General features: G+C 32.8%; 1 protein-coding gene across 2 annotated transcripts in view; it reads right to left on the bottom strand.

The window, feature by feature from the left end:
• LOC127721609 (uncharacterized) overlaps positions 1-20675 on the bottom strand; it is a 28672-nt gene extending 7997 nt beyond the window's left edge. The window contains exons 1-7 of one of the 2 annotated variants that reach the window (XM_052228371.1): positions 20449-20675; positions 7266-7366; positions 4645-4829; positions 2740-3327; positions 1734-1922; positions 1041-1151; positions 44-175 (exon numbers count right to left, since the gene is read on the bottom strand). In XM_052228371.1, the coding sequence (XP_052084331.1) occupies positions 44-175; positions 1041-1151; positions 1734-1922; positions 2740-3327; positions 4645-4829; positions 7266-7323 (1263 nt within the window). In that variant the 5' untranslated portion in view covers positions 7324-7366; positions 20449-20675. Of the gene's footprint in view, positions 1-43; positions 176-1040; positions 1152-1733; positions 1923-2739; positions 3328-4644; positions 4830-7265; positions 7367-11076; positions 11519-20448 lie in introns of those variants that run through there. The other variant, XM_052228370.1, reaches the window with a different exon arrangement.
• Between the last annotated feature and the right edge of the window lie 318 nt (positions 20676-20993).

The raw sequence follows: 20993 nt of genomic DNA, 5'->3' as shown, positions 1-20993 counted from the left end.
ACCTTTTAAAATGACGAAATGTAAGTAAAAACCCAATTAATACCTGTAAACACCGGAGATGACCTTTACTGGTAGCTTCGTGAGCAGCCGTATTACCAAGACTGTCTGGAGGTAGTTCCAGGGGATTGCCCTCTCCTTTAGGTAGTAAATTCAGCAAAGATTCCAAACATTCCGACTAAAGATAAAAAAAAAAGAATAGTACCTGTAAAATCGGCGTTTAATTGAAGAAAAAAACAACAAAATGAACAAAATAATGTTTGGAGACCTACACACTACCTTTTAGCAAATCAGAGGTTCGATGTTAAGAAAATGTCTTAGTGAAATTTCATATTTTTTTAATATCAAACATTGCAGTGCCATCTGGAGAAATAAAGTATCATGGACTTCGGACTCGCATAGATTCTAAAAAATCCGACTATTAAAGGGCAAAAGAAAAGAATACTACTTGTTTATATAATTAGGTATTAACTGAACAATACTTTAGGAAATCAGAGGTCAGCTGTTAAAAAAGTATTTATAGTTTGAAGGTTCGGGACTTTGTAACTTCAAAATTACAGGTACACCTGTGGAAATAAAGGTCAACGACCTGGGCCCTGCATGAATTCAACAGGAGGCATTGGATTTAACATCCCTATTCCGACTAGACGAGTCTGCGTATTTATACATTCCGCAATGGCAAACGGACAACCCTCTTTAGAATGGATATTACTGTTGGATAAGGAGAAGTCCAGGGATGACAATATGAATATACCCCAGTCAAACTGTGAGGTTGAGTATGTAATCCGCCATCAGATTTGCAATGTCCTAAGACTTCAACACTGTATTTGATTTAGCCTCCCAACTGCTTTAATTCGAACACCACTGATGATTCTTGGGTAGACGAAACGCGCGTCTGGTATACCATATTATAAGCCTGTAATTGAGGACCGTATGTTGACTCTTAAATGTCTTTTTTTTTTGTGCCGAGGAGTTTCCACCTCATTGATGTGTACACATCCATTAACCATGTGATATACAAATTATATATGACTGTGTTATACCTGATCATACTGAGCTGCCATATTAAGTAGTCGGGGCACTGTTAGAGATTCAAGTACTCCGTCCGAACGAGATTTTTCAAGTAAAATCAGCATACAATCACATTTGCCAAGCTGCAAGATAAAGCATAAAACATTTAAAAAACTTTCTTTCGCTGGTCAATTGTATTGATGCAAAGTATCGAAGTTTTAAAAAGTTAGCTTTCGAAATACTAATTGCTCATGTGACGCAGCTTAATTCAGCAGACTTTTCCTTGAATTGCTAATTGTATCCATAGTTATATATATAGATTTCAATAACTAATACAATTCATGTTTTTTTATCTGATCCGATGCAGACAATATTGGTTGTCATTCACAAATTTGCATGGGTATATACTATGCGTTTTTGTTTTTGTTCTTAATTTTGCTTCTAACGGATCTAGGCTATTCTATTACTAAATATTTTACAAATAATCCAAATAATACTGTCAAAAAATTTAAGAATATTTACCACGTTTCCCTTAATTTTGAGTGAAGAGGTAATATAGGATTTTTAATTTATACATTATCTATATATTTGTATTAAAACACGTTTGTTGAACCGTCCAAAATTTGCAATTTGTCCTGCAACGTGTTCTTAGGGAACACTGTTTTACTGGAATATTTCTATGACGAAAATCTCTCGTATCAGTTTAATGAATAAATGATATATACCTTCACTGAGTATTCTAATGGAGACAACCGGTCGTTGTTTAGTTCTGAACACATCTGAGGATATTTAGTAGACAATGTTTTAGTTGAGGTAGTTTTATCTTCCTTGACACATCTGTGTAGTACCGTGTCACCCATTCGGTCCCTTGTTTTTCTCAAAGAATCATATGACATACCGTTTAAAGTGGACGCCTTTATGAAGAACAAAACACAATAATATATTGCATACTAAATAAAAATGTTGAGGAACATTTGACATTTATATTTGTAATTCTACCCTTAAAGTAGCACCAAAACAGTCGAAAAATAATTAGGTATGACAGAAAATTGACATTCTGTATTTCTCTATCTCTTTTTAAACCATATGATAACTCTCATAGTGTGGGAAATTATTTTTTTTTCATTTTTTTTACTTAGTATATTGAAATTGATGAAACAATGGGACCCGACTGTAAACATTGTTAAATTTCAGATGACATTAACTTAATGAGAGAAAAACGAAATATTCAATTTGAAATCAAAGCTACGTAGCGGTACTATGAAGTTAAATGTTGAGGTTGTGCGGTATACAAATATACCAAGTGAAAACAGATTATGTACTTGTTGTAATATGAAAAGTGTTGCAGATGAGAACCATTTTACTTTAATGTGTCATGTGTATAGATTTGTAAGGCTGCAGTTTTTACCAAAATATTATAATTGTTCGTGGCCAAATATGACAAAACTAAGGTATTTGTATCAAACAAAATCTAGATCATTAGTTGGAAAATTTTGTAATTATTTGAAATCTGCTTGGCAGATAAGATCACATCTAATTAGTTGATTTTCGTCTATTGTACTATCTTAGAATATTGTTCTCTGCTGTTTATTGTGTTTCACAATGTAAATATGTTTGTGTTGCTATAGCGTGTAACTACTGCTTTGCAAATAAAGAATATGAATGTCTTGATTGTAACAAAATTAAAAATCCTTCTCCATGTTAAATTTTTAATAAAAATATCATAATTACCAAATCAGCATCGCTCTTTGACAACAGTTCATCAATAAGTGTTTCCGACTTTTTTGGTGTCCTTCTTGAAGTACCCGTAGACGAAGCAGTCGAGTGTTTTCTCCTCGGCATAGAATTTTCTGATCGGCTGGAATCGGATGGAACCGGAGGTAGACGCCGAGAAGAACTACTGTCACGTGACCGATTACCAACACTGGTCCTACGACTAACATTATCACTTTCTTTAATTATGCTGCCATTTTTAACTATTCCCTGATTTTTATTTGAGTCTTTTTTTGGTGATTTCTCACTTATAGTAGAGTCTGGTTTCCCTGTAGGCTGTTTATATGTATTTGTAATATGCTCACAAGCATCGATTATTGCTCCTGTAATGTCACCGTTTTCTTTTGGATCTGGTTCTTTGATCGGTTTCATATTCTCCTTACCCTTCTGCTTCCGGTTGAAAATATTACCGATCAACTTTGACCTTTTTGAATCACTTGACCTTGAATCCTCATCACTTAGTATCATTTCCTCTTGAGGCGACTTGTGGACAAGTTTCTTTTTCAAGCGGTTCTGTTTTGCAGGTGAATTAGACGATTTCTGAAACTATTAAGAAAATGTTTTGTATTACAATTAACGATTTTTTCAGACCAAAAAAAAAAATAATCTCCGATTGGCTAACAAATTTGCACAGACAAAGGGCTGTCTGAGTGCTAATGGGGATTCTTGAGATTTATTTTATTTTAACTGAATTTATATTTTACAGTATTTATTTTTATTCTATTTGACCATTCCATTCCATTCCATTCTATTCGATTCCACTAATAGTAGACTGAAGAATGGGAGGCAAACTTCTGATCTGTCTGGTAAGGATCTGCTTACCCTTCCGGAGCACCTGAGATCACCCCCAGTTTTTTGTGGAGTTCGTGTTGCTTAGTCTTTAGTTTTCTATGTTGTGTTATCTGTACTATTATTTGTCTGTTTGTCTTTTTATTTTTGGCCATGGCGTTGTCAGTTTGTTTTCGATCTATGAGTTTGACTGTCCCTCTGGTATCTTTCGTCCCTCTTTTCTGAAAGTGACCATCAAAAAACATTTCTCTAGTCTATTAGTCTAGAGTTAGTTAGTTTCTTCTATTTTGTTGTTTTTTGTTTTCAATAATTTCACTTTGGCCAAAAAGTGTGTCGGGGAAGACCCTTCCTACCCGGCTGCTATTCCAGTGAAAACGCGTCCATACCAAAGTAAGTAACACTTAGTTTGCCATTATCAGTCAACTATGTTTGTACATTAAAGGATTTATTGATGAAAAATATTTGGTTGCCACTGTTGACCATCATGACATAACAGCAAATGCAATTTGTTGTATCAAAATATATCATCTTATAAAGATACGTATACATCGTTGTATATTTGTGAAATTAGTAAAAATAGCAAAAAACGTACTATCTGCTAGCCCAGTAGGCAGCACTTCTGTGTTGACATGAATTATCCTTGATATGGTCATAATCATAAATTTACTGTTAACAAAACTTTGAGTTTTTCGAAATACTAAGGATTTTTTACCCAAGGAATAGATTACCCAAGTTGTATTTGACAAAACCTTTCGGAATTTTGGGGCCTAAATACTCTTCAACTTCGTACTTTATTTGGCCTTTTCAACTTGTTTAATTAGAGCGTCACTGGTGAGATTTTTGGTAGACGAAACACGCATATGGCGTACAAAATTTTAATCCTGGTAGCTATGATGAGTTTATACTGAAATAGGATTGACCTGGCTGAAGTAGGTAATATGTTCATTTATTTCGAATAACTTGTTGTATTTTTATTATATTCAGAACATGCTAGGTATGCGCACTCACTAACACATCGAGAAAATGTCTCTAATGTAAGAAAAAAAGATGTGATAATAATTTATTGCCACCTACCGGAAATGAAAATATAGGACTTGAGTCTTCAGAGGCAGCGAAACATTCGGAGATAGCATCATCAATGACAAATTCTCTGACATAGTTATCAAAGTCCTGTTCGTTAACATATTGTGCCGTTAACTCTACCTCAAACAGGTCTTTCTCATTATATCTGTCTCTTAAACTCTGCATTGTAAGGAAATCTGAAAGAATAATAATTGAACAATTAGAGATAAAAGGGATAACAAAAATAACCATACATACTGTAAAGTATAAGATACCAAACCAACCCTCAACACCCGATACCTCTGAGAAAATTGAGGTACAGAAGAATAAAATTGAGAATGGAAATGGGGAATGTGTCAAAGAGACAACAACCCGACCATAGAGCAGACAACAGCCGAAAGCCACCAAAAGACAAACAACAACCAACAACACGTGGTGTTGGTACATGTAGCTTGATATGACGTGGTTGGGGTTCTTCTTCTTCTTTCGTATTTCCCTCCTGTTTAGGAACACTCGGATGAGACCGATAAATTATATTAAAAGTATCTGTACATATTAAAACACATTAAATCCTTTGTAAAATATGAATGAAAATTATCCTCCACCATAATATCCAGTGTATATACAGCAAGTCGTGAGTTTATATATATGGTTTATACATATGGAATGATGGCATTTTTTGTTTTAGATACTGACTTTATTATCAAAAATATCAAGCAGCCCGCTAAAGCGAGCTGATGAATTCAGTATCAAAAAATAATGCCATGCCATTATTTTTTTATCAGCAATTTGTCTTAACAATATTTTTTTTTCTTTAGAATATAAAATAGCACGAAATAGAAAATCCAATACTTTTTAAGCGTACAAAATGTTGCGATAGTTGTTCGGTTGTTTGAATTAAGTATGAATGAAGTCGAACGCATTTCATTTCATTAATAAATTGACGTGGATAGGTATGAATGGATAACTTTGCTGCATTGTTACGTGAAAACATTGCCTAATATTTTTGATGATCTATCAAAATAGAAGACAGTATGATCAAAGGAAACTAAACATTAACTGTACCAATTTTTCTGCACCAAATGCGCATTTCGACAATAAATGTCTCTTCAGTGAGACTATTTGAAAATCTTGTACAAATTGCCGATAGACAATTCTTTGTTAAACGAATCCTCCTCTTTGCCTGTTTAGACATATGTCGTAGAAATAGAACACGCAATAAATTATACTGCACAGTTCAGCTACCAACAGGATAAAACTACTTATTTTGCTAGCTGCAATGACATTTGAAATACTAGGTATCAATATTAACGGTTGCAGTCCTACGAAAATGTACGTTTTATTGATGATCACGCTATTAAAGGGTAAATTTAGGAGCCAAACAAGTCAAGACATATAAGACTGATTTGAACATTTTAAATAGACTTAGTGGCTAATTCAAATTTTTAAGGATTGAGTGATTATTCAAAATTAAATTCGTCTGCCGACGGTGCTTTACTTCTCAATTACATGTAACAATACAAATGTCTGATTAATTAATTATTTTCAGTAATGATACGATGAAAATTACATTGTAACATTTTAAAATATTTAAGGTGATTTTTAAATGTTTTACGGTGTCTTTTACAATTTTCAACTATTTCTCAAAGCTGGTTGGTGATCACTTGCCAACGACACCTTCCACAAGACAGACGTACAGACAAGGGCTATAACAACAACAAAACAAACAAAAACTACTTGGTTGGTTCATGTATGTCATATTTGTTTTTCATAAAATGTTTTATTATCAATGAGGCCGTTAGTTTTCTCAATTGATTTGTTTCATATTTTTCATGTCGGGGCCTTTTATAGCCGACTATGCAGTATGGGTTTTTCTCATTGTTGAAGGCCGTGCGGTTGCCTATAATTGCTTACATCCACTTCGTTTGAACTGTGGTGGATAGTTGTCTCGTTGGCAATCATACCTCATCTCCTTATTTTTATATTGGGTAAAAAGTAGATGGCTACTCCAATATTGCATTCTTCAATGGCATAATATATACCACAATATGTAAATACAATTCATATATGCCAAATAAATAATGACAGCAATAAAATAAAAATAACAAATTTTAATGGTGTCAACTAAATCAAATCAAACGCATTTAATTATGAAATTTCACTATTAAAATTTGTATGTAGTTTAGTTCCATGTCCATACTATTAAAAGTAGATGCAGATAAATTATAAATCTGCTATATTAAGTAATGAATCTACTACGCACAGAAGCCATACAAAGGACCAGGTGCGCTACGGGGAATTTTTTGCATAAAGTTATGCAAATCGTGTGATTTTTTTATTTGAATTTATTGATTGATATGTATAAAGATAAAACTAAAATATAATGAATATTAACCAAGATTTGAAAGGACGAAGGATGGCATGAATCTAACTTTTCTTAAAAAAAAATAAAACAGTTATGACACATATTTGTATAATATATAGATATAAGAAGATGTGGTATGAGTGCCAATGAGACAACTCTCCATCCAAGTCAAAATTTATAAAAGTAAACCATTATAGGTCACAGTACGGTCTTCAACACGGAGCCTTGGCAAGCTAAGTTCACAAAGCAGGCACATAAAAACACTTACCTAACATAACCTCTGGATTGTCTTCTGCTATAGATGGCGCATCGATCAGCGTCTCCATACTTCCAATGTGACTCAGGGAAGATTCAGAGTTATGTAGAGCACTAGAAAAGAAAATAGCATCAAATAAAAATACTAGATCAATCAACACAAGACCAAATCAGGACTGCTTCGTCTTTTATTGAACAGTCATTAGGATAAAGGAAAGGAGATCCTTTACAATACGGTTATTGCATCAAAATGACAGTAAAATGTATTTAATTAATAACAAGTAAAACATTGTCTTATAAATAGTCTTTAAAGTGTTTATTTTCTACCTTATAAAAAAGCATGCATCGACAGGCATTTGGCAGCATTTAAATCGGAGGATATAAACATTTTTGAAGTATTAGTCCTGGCCACATAAATAAGTTCTTTTTTAGTATTTTTGATAGCAATATGATTCTAATGAAAACTTAATCATCTTTCTGGACACGCCTTGGTACATAGGAGGGTGCATTCATATCTCATTAACATTTTTATCATAAATCTTTATGTGATACTTGTCACTGGACGTAAAACAGCCATCAATCTATCAATCATTCTTTTCCGTCGTGTCAGATGAGTCACATAAAATGAAATATGTTATTGTACAAAAAATTGTGCTTTAGCAAATAGGGTTGGAAATGATATTGAAAAATTCGAAATACCTATGATCAGTGCAAGAAAAGAGGTTTGTTTGATTGATTGATGCTTGCTTTACGCCGCATCAGCACAAACGTGCTTTATCGCGACGATACAAGAAGAGGTTTAACAATGAGTCACACAGAACTATAAAATGCAGCCATTGCTGTTTTAAAACCATGTCACGTTGTCAATACCTCATACGTTTAATAATGATTAAATATCATGTATTTCAGTTCTATTTTTGTTTTACATATTGTAATTGATAACCAAAACATTATGGCGTTATAAATGGCGAGACGCAAATATTAATGGGCAAAGAAAACGCGAGTAATAAAGTATGGACTACAGGTGGTCCATTTAGTCTGCTTCACGTATACATATCACATTTCCAGAGCTGATCATTCTTTTGAAAATGTGTTGGGGAGGGTTTAGTTCTTCTAAACTTTTTTTAACATTCAAATTGATTCTTTTACTGACCATATTGCTGTTAAACAATAAAACTTGGTGTACAGCATTCCATCAAGTATCCCTGTTAAATTTACCACTAAATATCCAGGGAGAGTTCTTTTAATCTGCGTTAACCCTTCATATGTTATGTGCATGTTCCTTTTAAGTCATTAAGGTACCTCATGAAGAGGTATTTCGTTTAAACCCTGCCCCAGTGTCCTTTCCAACTTAATTATCTTTGGAATGTAAAGTTAATTTTTATTGAAAGGTAACATTTTTAATCGCAAAACACAGAGCAATATGAGTGCAGTAAGGTAAAGAAATAATCGTTACAGCTTTTGTATTTCGTAACAACCTAGTGGTTTGTATACATTTTTAACTCAACCCCCCTAACGATTTGCTTACACTCTATGTGCTGTACAACCGAATGTTTTAATCGTATTTAAGGTGGTTTTGGTCCCCAAAGGACAGGTGTAACAGCATTAGAATAAATTCTTTATTTTGCATAATTCGAGAGAATAGGAGGTATAAAAAATTACTTTAAATCGCCTATAAAATAAATAATATGAAAAATGTATGCCTGTCTTAGACAGAAATATGTCTGTGGTACATATTTTGTTCTCCTTTTACCTGAGAAACATGCAAGGTTACACCTGTGAACTAGATTTATGTTAAATGTATATTTACAATTATTTTATTGTCACGTGTCAACCCAGGACATCTTTATTACCATAACATACCATAACTGTACAGTTTAATGTCTTTATACTATATATTTGTCGCAAAAGAGTGTCAACCGAAAAAGGGGGAGAGCGGGGATGTGGCTTCAAATTTAAATGTTTGGGTGCCTTGCCCAGGACATCTTTATTATCATAACATACCATAACTGTACAGTTTAATGTCTTTATACAATATATTTGTCGCAAAAGAGTGTCAACCGAAAAAAGAGGGAGAGCGGGGATGTGGCTTCAAATTTGAATGTTTGGGTGCCTTGCCCAGGACATCTTTATTACCATAACATACCATAACTGTACAGTTTGGTGTCTCTATACTATGTATTTGTCGCAAAAGAGTGTCAACCGAAAAAAAGGGAGGCACGGATGTGGCTTCAAATTTGAATGTTAGGGTGCCTTGCCCAGGACATCTTTATTACCATAACATACCATAACTGTACAGTTTGATGTCTCTATACTATATATTTGTTGCAAAAGAGTGTCAACCGAAAAAAAGGAGAGGCACGGATTTGGCTTCAAATTTGAATGTTGGGGTGCCATGCCCAGGACATCTTGATTACCACAACATACCACAACGGTTCAGTTTAATGTTTGTATACTATATATTTGTCGCAAAAGAGTGTGAAACAAAAAAATAGAGGGTTTGAGGGGTTTGTAGGGACTTTCTCGTTAATGTATAATCTTTGAATCAACCAGAGTCTAGTTTCTTTGTGAGTTGTATTAAACAACAATCAAATCATTTCTGACTAGTTGAGCAGGAACTATTTACACTCCCGGGGCTCCTGAGTATACCCGAAATTTCAGTGTTTGTGTCCATCTTTAAGTTTTGTGTAATTATAGTTGTATTTGTCTATTTTATTTGCGCAATTGGATTGATTGTCAGTCTTAAACTTTTGAATTTTTAATGACAATATATTTTTATATAGTATCAAATGATTTTTTTTTGTATAGAATAAATTTTATCTTAAAATGGTTCTGCTACTTTTACCAGTCAGAAAACAAACAAATAGTGGTTTTTACACACTTGCACCGTTATAAACATCTCGACGTACAACACTACTCCAGAAGGTAACACTTAAAAGGCGACTAAATGTTGACCTGTAGATCTTTGTTTTATTGTGTTGTGTGGTAACTGTTCATTGACGTACAAGACTATCCCTATTATTCACACCTAAAAGAAGATTTTGCTAATTAAAGGAAAGCATTCTACTTTTTTTTAAATATAAAAATTAACAATTTTGGCTAAGATTTTTTTATATTGCTAGATTTATTTTCGCAAAGGAAGTCAAATATTGGAAGCTTTACAACTAACGGGTACAAGAAATAAGTTCATTTTTGGTCGATGGAGACGCAGAATTTCTTAGTTAAAAATCAACAATTTAAATTTATTTTATTAGACATTGTTAGACTCTCTACTCTGTGCTGCGTGAGCATCTCTTTATAAAATTTTAAACTTTGTATGATTTAGATTTTGTATGAACATGATACTTAATGTTTTTGTATGTTTGCTTGTCGGATTTGAATGAAATAAATTATACATTGAACTTAAAATTGAAATAATTATTTAATTTACAAATTTGTTTAGATTTGAATAAAAAAAGATATATACATTTACATGTAAGAAAACGTTTGGGCTTGTCTTATTATATTAAATTTCGTTGTATATTTAAATCTATTTATCTAAAATACTTTTAATTGCTTCTGATTTGCTAGAAAGAATAAGCGGTTATTAAATTGTCGATTGGTTAACTTCTTTTTCGAAGGGTGCATGGAATCTGTTATAAATAGCAAAATACCAATGTACGAACTATTATGTAGTATCTTAACTACTAAACTCTGAAATCACGGACAGTGCTGTATTATTCAATTACAAAAAGACCCCCCTACCAAACAAACCAAAACCAAAACCAACCGTGGCCAAAAACATGAAAAAATAATTTATCAAAATTTGTTTACTAAATGCTCACCATATTTCCTCGTTGTGCTTTCCATCCCTCTTAAATTGAAAATTATTTACACTCCATAATGGAGAATATCTTTCCTTTTGATTGAACAAACAAATATACTTCAGAAATCCGCTCATTGTTGAAAATTAAATTCGCTACAATTTGTTTAAATTGGATAATTTCCACACAAAAAGCTGTCAAGTCTCCCGGAAAAATCAAGTTTTGATTACTCCGAATGTATAACAAATCTAATCCATTTTGATATGACTATGATTGTGAGACCCTAACCTCGGGTAGGTACTAGAATACTTCCATGTATATTTTTCACAAGTATGTTTAACATACAAACAGTCAGTTGTCGTACGTGTATACACTTTCGTGTCAAATAAGTCATAAAATTCACATTTTTGATTGATCACAGTTGTAGGTAATTATATATTTTACATATCTCAAATCTCGTTTCATATTTCTATCAAATTTATTCTATTGTATTACGGAAAATCGTTTATTATCATTTCGTACTTAACGGATCATTTTTGTCCCTGTCGCACGAAGTTGAGAAAAAATTAAATGTCCTCGTATACAAAAACCAACATAAATTAAACGACTTGTATTTTACACTTGGCCCTCGGAGATGTATATCAATCTTGACATAGAAATTATCTCTTCAATTATTTCTGTCGAGAATCTTAATCGAATAATTTATCTGTAGAATTCATTGTACATTTTGGTTTAAATTAACTCATTAAATTATTTTCCGAGAGGTAGGCGAGTGCAAGGTTTCAAAAAGTAATTGTTATAAATCAAAAGACACGGCTATATATTCACACATATAATTATCAGATCCAAATTTCTTATAGAAAAAATATTTTAATACGATGAAAATTGATACATCAATATTCCTCAAACAAGTACGGAACTTTATAATTCACACGACGAAAGGCTTATTTTAGTAAACAATTTACAAAAGGTGACAAAGGTCAAAACTGTATCTACTCCGCAGATTATTTATAATTTGTATGCGTTCTTCTCCCTCTCCATGAACTGTGTTGAGAGTTTTCACTCGTTCGTGGAAGTGAAAGTATATGTACTCCGCAAATCATTTATAGCTTTTATGCGTACGGTCCCTCTCCCTGACATGTGTTGAGAGTTTCCACTCGTTAATGAAAATGTTCGTCAAATACTTGTATCGTAAAGCAAACAAATAGTGGTAGTTACACACTCTACCGTTATAAACATCTCACTTGATAAAATAGTGACACTAAAGTATCAATTTCTCTGAGGCTCAAGAGGGTAAATATTTTTAAAACGACTGAATGTTGACCTGTAGATGTATTTTGTTATGTTGTTGTTTGGTTACTGTTTCGTTCGTTACTACTTGTAACTTGACAGTTGTAGCAAAGCGTTCGGTTCTTGGTAGGAATTTAGTTATTGCTCAGATTTAGGTTCGAAAATCATGTATAATGGTTTTAATTTGTAATTATGGGGAAACAGAAATAATAGGAGTATCCCGCCTGTACAATATGTAAAGCTCTAAATCATCCCGAGCATATAAGAGTGATCACATTTTATAAAAAAATTAAAGACCTGCCTTAAATACCCAATTAACCAAACACATTTATATTTATTATACTTCATGTCAAAATGCCAGATTTTGATTGGTTAATACGAGGGAGACAATTTACTCTATCTTATGGTAAATACTCTATTACCCTTCACGGAGACGCTTGATCAAGTGTGCGCTTTATTAAATACGGATGGTTGTTATGTACAAGACGTCATAGTTTATTACTTTGAATTTGAAATTTAATAGACAGTAATAACAGAACATTCAGTATAATAAATTAAATAACACATATCTGAGAGAGTGATATAGCAGATTGCTACCCCTCGAAAAGACATTGTCAACTTTGGCTTCGCCTTAGTTGACAATGTTTTCTCGGGGTAACAATCAGCTCTATCACCCTCTCAGCTATGTGTTATTCATATAATGACATACGACAACTGTTGGCGACTTTCCAAAGTTAAAGCATCTGAAAGTACGACCAGCATAAAGACCCTCAACAGGTATCTTGTAGTAAACATCTTCAATATCTACTTGATCCTCTTGATCCACCTGTACTATTTGTATTATGGTATAATACCGTGCTACTACGTCTTTGTATCGTGTCTTTGTCCAGGGCGATTTGTATAGTATTATGTCAACAATCCGCTCCCGTTAGGATCTGATTAAAAAGTTATCATAATCCTACGGAAGTTTCTATTATAAAGAGATATTTGACATTCTCCTAAACTCCTGGTCAGGTTAAAGGTATCATTTCAGATACCATAATTTGTGGTCAATTTATAAAATAGAAACGAATCATAAATATTGATATAAAATTACGGCAACGCAATCAAAGACTGATTTTAAAGCAGCTATGGTTTTCAAATAGTCGCCTCAAGCACAGTCCTAAGGGGGAACATTTAATGGTATACTGGAGGATGGGGTGTGGTAGTTTTTTCCCCCTGAAAAATTCAATTTCACATCTAGCGAGTCTGGCTTTTATAATTGCGCGAAAATTTATTTTCGATTTTGTACAGCAGTATTTCATATTACAAATATTAGAATTTTCATTTTCATCCCATCTTTGGCACGCTTAATCTTCATTTTAAGTTCTTGGCAGACGAGAATATTCATTTCGAACCCAACCCCGAGCCCCACAACCCCCGAATTTTCCAAGACCATCCCCTAATGTGTAAGTAAAAATAACCTAATGTGTACAAAAGGTTACGCGTTCTTTAACACAAACATAGTGCCACATTCCCTAACCCCGAGCTTTATATTTTAGGTTACCAGTTAGAACAAACTACTCTGGGTACTTTTGGGTAAAATCTTAGTTGAAGTGACGTGAATAATAACTTTTGTAGGTAATCTTTTCTTATCTTTTCCCTTTCAGAAGAATAGTGTTTAAGACTACAATGTTTCTGATCTGTTACTTTTTTTAACCGACCTACTGATTGGTTATAATATGACCGACCTACTGATTGGTTATAAAACGTTCTCTTGTCCTGAATATGGCCAAAATATTGTAAACTTGATTCGAACTTCGGTTGCGACTGTATGCCTCTTCTTGTAAACTGCTCTTTTCCCAAACATTTAATTTTCTTCCGTTTTTTCATAAACGTCACTGATAAAGCGTAGCAAGATAACAATTCGAACACCACAAAAGGCTACAAATGAAACGTGTTCGTTAAACCCACAAGAGCCGACCGCTAAACAAATTTTGAACATATACACATCTTTGTTAGTAAACAAATTATTTAATATGTAAACACATTGCATACGTATGCACATTGTATAACATATAAATCAATTACGCATGGATGGGAGTTTTAAGTTCGTTTCAGTTAAATTCGAACATTTACTTCATCATGTTCGTACAGCTTATATTTGTCAATATCAATACTTATTTCATATTCCAAAACGTAGTTGAAAGCACTTCTTTCAAATGAGGTGAAAAGCATTAACATAATCTATTGTCCACGTGTCATGTTTGATATCGCATATTTTGAAACCTTAGAATTTATTTGTTATAAGTAGGGACGTTTGTAAACATGTTTTTTATTCATCAACAATGAAATATTCGGTTTTGCTCAACGACATTTTCAATATCTCACTCTGATTATTATTTGAAAATGAACTACTGTCTGATTATAACTGCGTTTGGTGTTTACCTGCTTAGGTTTGGCGTAAGATTTTCTGCGTTCTCAAACTTTCATGGCGGTCGAATTTATTGTGGATACTATAGAATATGAATAAAAGGAGATGTGGGTTATACATCCATGAGACAGCAACTTAACGACGAAAAACATAACTGGAGGTTAACAAATAGTTTTTAAAAATAGGCGGGTGTCTATATACAATATGCCAAGCCGTAGAGCACCCCAAGTAAACCACAGACCAATAACAGGAGTTTTCTTTCAAAAAAGAGGGTCTGGATGGGGTCCTTCATTTCTGTATTCTTTAATTTTTCTGAATTCTTCATATTTTTGGCCATAATTCTCTATTCTTTATATTTTAGCACCACGTACATTATTTATTCTCTATTCTTTATATTTTAGCATCACATTATTCTCTATTCTTTATATTTTTTATATTTTAGCACCACAGTATTCTCGATCTATTCTTTATTTATTTCCCCTATTTTTGCCCTTTTCTGCCCTTTTTACCTATTATTCTCTTTTCTGTAAACCCCATCAACACCCTCATACAAGTATATTGTTTGCACCCTTGTCCCTGAAAAACATCCGTAGTGTTTTGTTGTCTTTTCGTAATTTTTCGTGTTTTGCTATCGTGTTTTTGGTTTTACTTCAACTGATGATTTTTGATTGTCCATTTGTTATTGTCTACCTCTTATTTGCAGAACTCGAAACACTTATTGTTTTAATCATAGTTCAATGTTCTGGTATTAATATGATGCATTTTTAGCAACGAAAACAAGTGAACGAAGTAATCCATACTTCAATGGCGCAATGCATTTCAAAAAACCCTCAAACGTCCAACAACCATCGATGAATTGGCTGTATATACGTTTCAATACATCTTGCTGATTAAACTTTTGAAGAGATGAACTTGCGCTTTGCCAGGTTTGATGTGTACACAACTAAACAAATTTCGCGTGAATTTCACGTGAAATTCTGTTAACGGGAACTCACTTCAGGTGATTTCAAATGCCTTTTTTTCATGTGCATTTCACGTCTACGCTATATTCACATGAATTTCACGTCTACGCTATATTCACGTGCATTTCACGTGAACAAAATTTACCTGTATAAATGCAAAGTCACATCAATTAGAACTCTAAGGATTGCTAGGATATTGGAAATAGAATAGAGAATGGAAAGGTGGAATGTTTCAAAAGGGACAACACCCCGACCAAAGACGGCAGAAAACAAAGAAATCATTGGGTCTTCAACGCAATGCAGCGAGAAAATCCTGCACCCGGAGACGGGCTTCAGCTTCCTTTCTTGACTAGCGTCAAGCAGCATAGCAGTGACTTCCTGTCAGGTCCCTTTGAACATAATAAACAATCATTTGCGAATAGAATGGATAAGATACGGCTGAGTCTAGAGAATGCTATGTCATCTTGACGTAAACAACATAAACACGTAAACAATATAACATTAAATGTTGAGGGAAAGATATTTTTACTACCGAGGTCTAGAAGAAGTCATAATTATTTCGCTACGACAACTTATTGATTATAAAGATTATCTAAGGTTACATTTGTGGTTGTAACGTGTGTGAGTTAGTTATGTTTTACACATAATGTCACTGTTAACAATACCTAGGGCACAATAAAAAAAAACCAACCACAAAACAAGGAAAGACTGACAACGTCATGGCCAAACGTAAAACGACAAAAAGACAAACAACATACCACATAAAATATATTTTCGTTACATGATGTATAGATCTCTTTCATAGTATGGCATAGCTTTATCTTTACATTTTTACATACAGAATGCACGATTCTCGAAAACATTTCAGTATTGAGTTTTGGGTATTAAGATTCGTTTGAGAAAGTTTCGTCTTTGTGTTCATGCGTATTGCATGACTATAAGAATGTTTCATTCAAATTAGGTTTATGTAATATGTTTTGTTATGGTTCTGAAATTCTCAAAATTTGTAGAAAGTTTATGTTTAAAGTCCAAATTTACCATAATTTGGTTAATTATTGTTTGAACTTTGATTGGTCAATTAAATGAAATTACAAGAGATTAAAGTTGCATATGGTTTAAATTGTTTTTTAACCTTAAAATACATGGAGCAAACCCACTCCCTCCTAATATAACTAGTATAAATATAAGAAGATGTGGTATATATGATTGCCAATGAGACAACTCTCCACAAGAGACCAAATGACACAGAATAAAACCCAATTCGCATAGTCAGCTATAAAAGGCCCCGAAATGACAAATGTAAAACAATTCAAACGAGAAAACTAACGGCTTAATTTATGTACAAAATAATGAACGAAAAACAAATATGATATACAGCAATAAACGACAACCACTGAATTACAGGCTCCTGACTTGGGACAGACACATACAGAATGTGGTGGGGTTTAACTAGTTTGAAGGTGCGCGCCGACTCTCCCCCTGAACTGGTACAGTGGTGTAACAGTAAAACATAAGAACAAACTATAAAAATCAGTTGAAATAGGCTTAACTCATCAGATCGATACGAAGCAGAAATATATCTAACAAAAAACAGACTAGACGTGGCATGGTACTTATATATCACCACAACAAAAAGACACTAAGTACAGATCTGAGAGAGTATATGTTTTCAAATTGGAATACACTATATTGTGTATTAATTCATGACACGAAATCTCAACACGCACTTTCAATACAGCCGGTTGTGATACAGAACGCTTTTATGGTTGTTCTTCATCTCGATGTCGAAGGGAAATCTTCAACACGGAACAAAAGGTCGCACCTCATAGTTTTCTCATGGTAATTTATATAATTTAAGTTATTTTATTTCAAACTAGTAACATTTCGCGACGGAAAATTAAGAACTTACCATATTGAATTGCCGTGTAGGTTGGTATACATTACGTACATTCAGGATAGTTAAAAGGTTTTACAACTGTACATAAAATTTCTCTTAATGTATACTTCAGAAATAAAAATAACATGTCTTATCGAAACGTTTATTATTTCTTTTTATCTGATGCCCGTGGCGGATTTTGTTATTTAGTTTCATGTGTTAAACTAGTGATTTAAATTAAAATTTGAAATAAATAACAAATTATTTTACATATTTCACCCTAAACGTCAATATATTGAGTGGTAAAACCTAAATTAAACTTAAACACCGATTCCCTTGACAAACCACTTAGACGTTTAAATTTTAATTGAATTGGCTTACAACATGTCTTTTATAGTTTATACGATACATAAATATTGTAAAAAGGGTTATAAAATTTTATTTGTTTGAAGTGTTCAAAAATACAGGTAGGTATAAGTAAATCGATCAATTACGTATTTGTCGATCTCCTGGTCTCACCCGAATGTCAGTTTATCTTCATAATATTTATTTTGTAAAGCATTTAGATAAAATATCCTTTGTATTGTATTGATACTGGAAACTAATATCTTTGTGAGAATTGTTTGGTAAATAAGGATAAGTAATGCATATTAAATTTGAATGATCCAGAATGATAAATTGTGTATGATATATTCTATAAGATTTTAATGTCCTTATAATATCTACAATACACAGTAGTGCCAAATGATTTTTGAATGAAAAAAATGACCCATTTTCTCGCCAATGACATTTGTTTTAAGTCTACTTTCTTCTATCCGACAGTGGTGCTGAGAAAAGAGTGTTTGCCAGAGTTGCCATGAATTAAGAATCAGAATATATTTAAAGATATACCTTTATAACTTGAAAAGGTTACATTGTGTATCTGGTTAAGTTAGTCTTCAAGCCATGAAGAGATATTCCACACACCTCGAATATCTTCGCTTTCTGTTTTGACGTTTAGAATTGCACCCGATTAGGATGGGAACTTTTAGTCCACAGACCTTGCATCAATATAAAAAATACCTGATACAAGGCAAAAGCGAAAGAGAGATTGCTAAACTCAACATTTTAAAAATTCAAAACTTAAACAAAAGGTTTGATTTGATCTAGTAACTGCGTTTATTATAATTGTCTTCTTCAATTCAAATTTTAACAATAACATCTTTGTCTGTGCAATTTTCAAACGTGAAAAAATACTCGTTCATTTTCAAGTTTTCTGATCACCCCGTACTCGTAAAAATATTGCGTTTCCTGATTAAGAAAACTAATTTTAAAAATGGAGAAAAATAAGCAAAATAAAAACAAAGAAAAGATGATAATGGGGTGCTAAATATAAAGAAAAGAAAATAATGAGAAAAATGAATAATAATGAATAGAGAAAAAAAATAAAGAAATGAAGGACCCCCAATCTAGACCCTCATAACTTCCTGCGTTTTTAACTAAGAGTCAAAACAATTTAATGATCAAACCAATATCATTTTCATCTAAATTGATTTCATTTCCGGTTTAAAACAAAACGTATCGTTATATTAATATTCTTTTGCTGAAGTCAATGGTTAACCAGGTAACAATACAAATGTATTTTGCATGTAGAAAAACCATTCAACGTTTGTCTTTCACTGAATTTTTTTCCGAGATAATTGTTTTGCCTAACACTAAAATACCAAACCTTTCAGACATTTGTTTATTAGATGTAGTGTTTATTTGTTTTTTTTAATTTTTTAAAATTTTTTTTATTTAGAGGAAAAGGTTTTAAAATAAAAATGGGATTAAAATCAATTAAACTTTTAAGAATGACACTGCAAAGTCGTCAATCTTTCATTAGTCTCCATCACTCAATATATGGGGTAGGGAATTTTGTTATATATTCCTTCACTCACGCAGGTTTCTTGAGTGTTTGCCTACCTTTAGACACAAACTAAACTACAGTAAAACCTGTTAAAGATACCAGCGAAAACCTGTGTTATAAGACCATTACATTAAGACCCCCCTGCAGTGTATTTCATATAGATTGAACCTGTATTATAAGACCACTTGTCTTAAGAGACCATTTTTTGGTTCTTCCTTGAGTGGTCTCTTAAAACAGGCTTTGTATATCATTTTTGTATTGCTTATTTGTTGTATAAGCATCCTTGTTGACCAGCATTTTACAATTGTTAACTCAAATGTCGCATCCAATCAATTAACAGAAAGCAGTTTTCTCTGTCATTTTGTGGAATTATGTAAACTCATTAGAACGTTTTGCCCAATGGCGTAATATTAATAAACTTGCACTTTTAGAGAAAACCGATATAAACTTGACTTCTATTGATTTTCAACAATGATAATCTCATTTTGATATATTATTTTAAGCCAATTATCATCTTTAGACACGAACGGATAATCTCATTTTGATATATTATTTTAATGCCAATTATCATCTTTAGACACGAAAGATCACGAAATAGGGATCAATCCAGGATTTTTGAAAGGGAACGTAATCCCAGAAAATTGAAAATGAACTGCTGAGCGGAGAAAGGCGGATATTTCTTTGACGATTTTTGCAAGAATATAATATATATTCCAATCAAAGGGAGTATACGCCATCTACGCCCCCTTTGAATCTGCCACTGGGAAATTAGTTCAACTGGTTTAATTCTTCAAGTATCAATTTGTCCATTTTCTGTATGCCATTGGAAGCATCCTTTTTCATTTGAATTTTACATAGTTAAATTTGATCTATAAACTAAAAGCACCTCTCTCCTTAATTTTATCATGTTTATAGTATCTGGCTCTCAACACAACACATGAATATAAACACACTTTTAACTTACCTTTTACAATATTTTCAGCAGCTAATTCCAATAATGTTCACAGAAAATTACCATCTTAGCTAAATCAATACAAATAACACGCAATACACAACTATTGTTACCGGGGAAATCACATCGTGTCACAGAAAAATTGACACCAACCTTTGTGTCGTACAATGGCGAATTGTCTTGTAGGACAATGTTCAAAGGATAAAATGTAACTCAGGTACACTTCTTTTAATACACAAAATAACTTCAATTTAAAATACCGCAGTGTAAATTGATGTGAGGCCCTCCCAAAGGGTTTGAGATAATTGGTTTCTATACATTATTGTACAACAGGTATTGAGTTCTCACTATTGACGATATCTTGTATAGTAATGTAAACTATATCTTCAATATCTACCTGTCTACTGGGAACAAACATTAATTTAGAAAAAAATATATTTATATATAACTTGTTTGTACTTTTTTGTAAAATGAAAATAGCAGTAAAATTGTATATGATGTTTTACGTGAACTCAAAACATTTTACGTTTAGAATCGCAAGGTGGTCTTGCCTTGAT

Source organism: Mytilus californianus, unplaced genomic scaffold (genome assembly GCF_021869535.1).
Source record: "Mytilus californianus isolate M0D057914Y unplaced genomic scaffold, xbMytCali1.0.p SCAF_12, whole genome shotgun sequence".
NCBI classification, from domain to species: Eukaryota; Metazoa; Mollusca; class Bivalvia; order Mytilida; family Mytilidae; genus Mytilus; species Mytilus californianus.
This window is presented reverse-complemented; position numbering and strand designations above follow the sequence as displayed.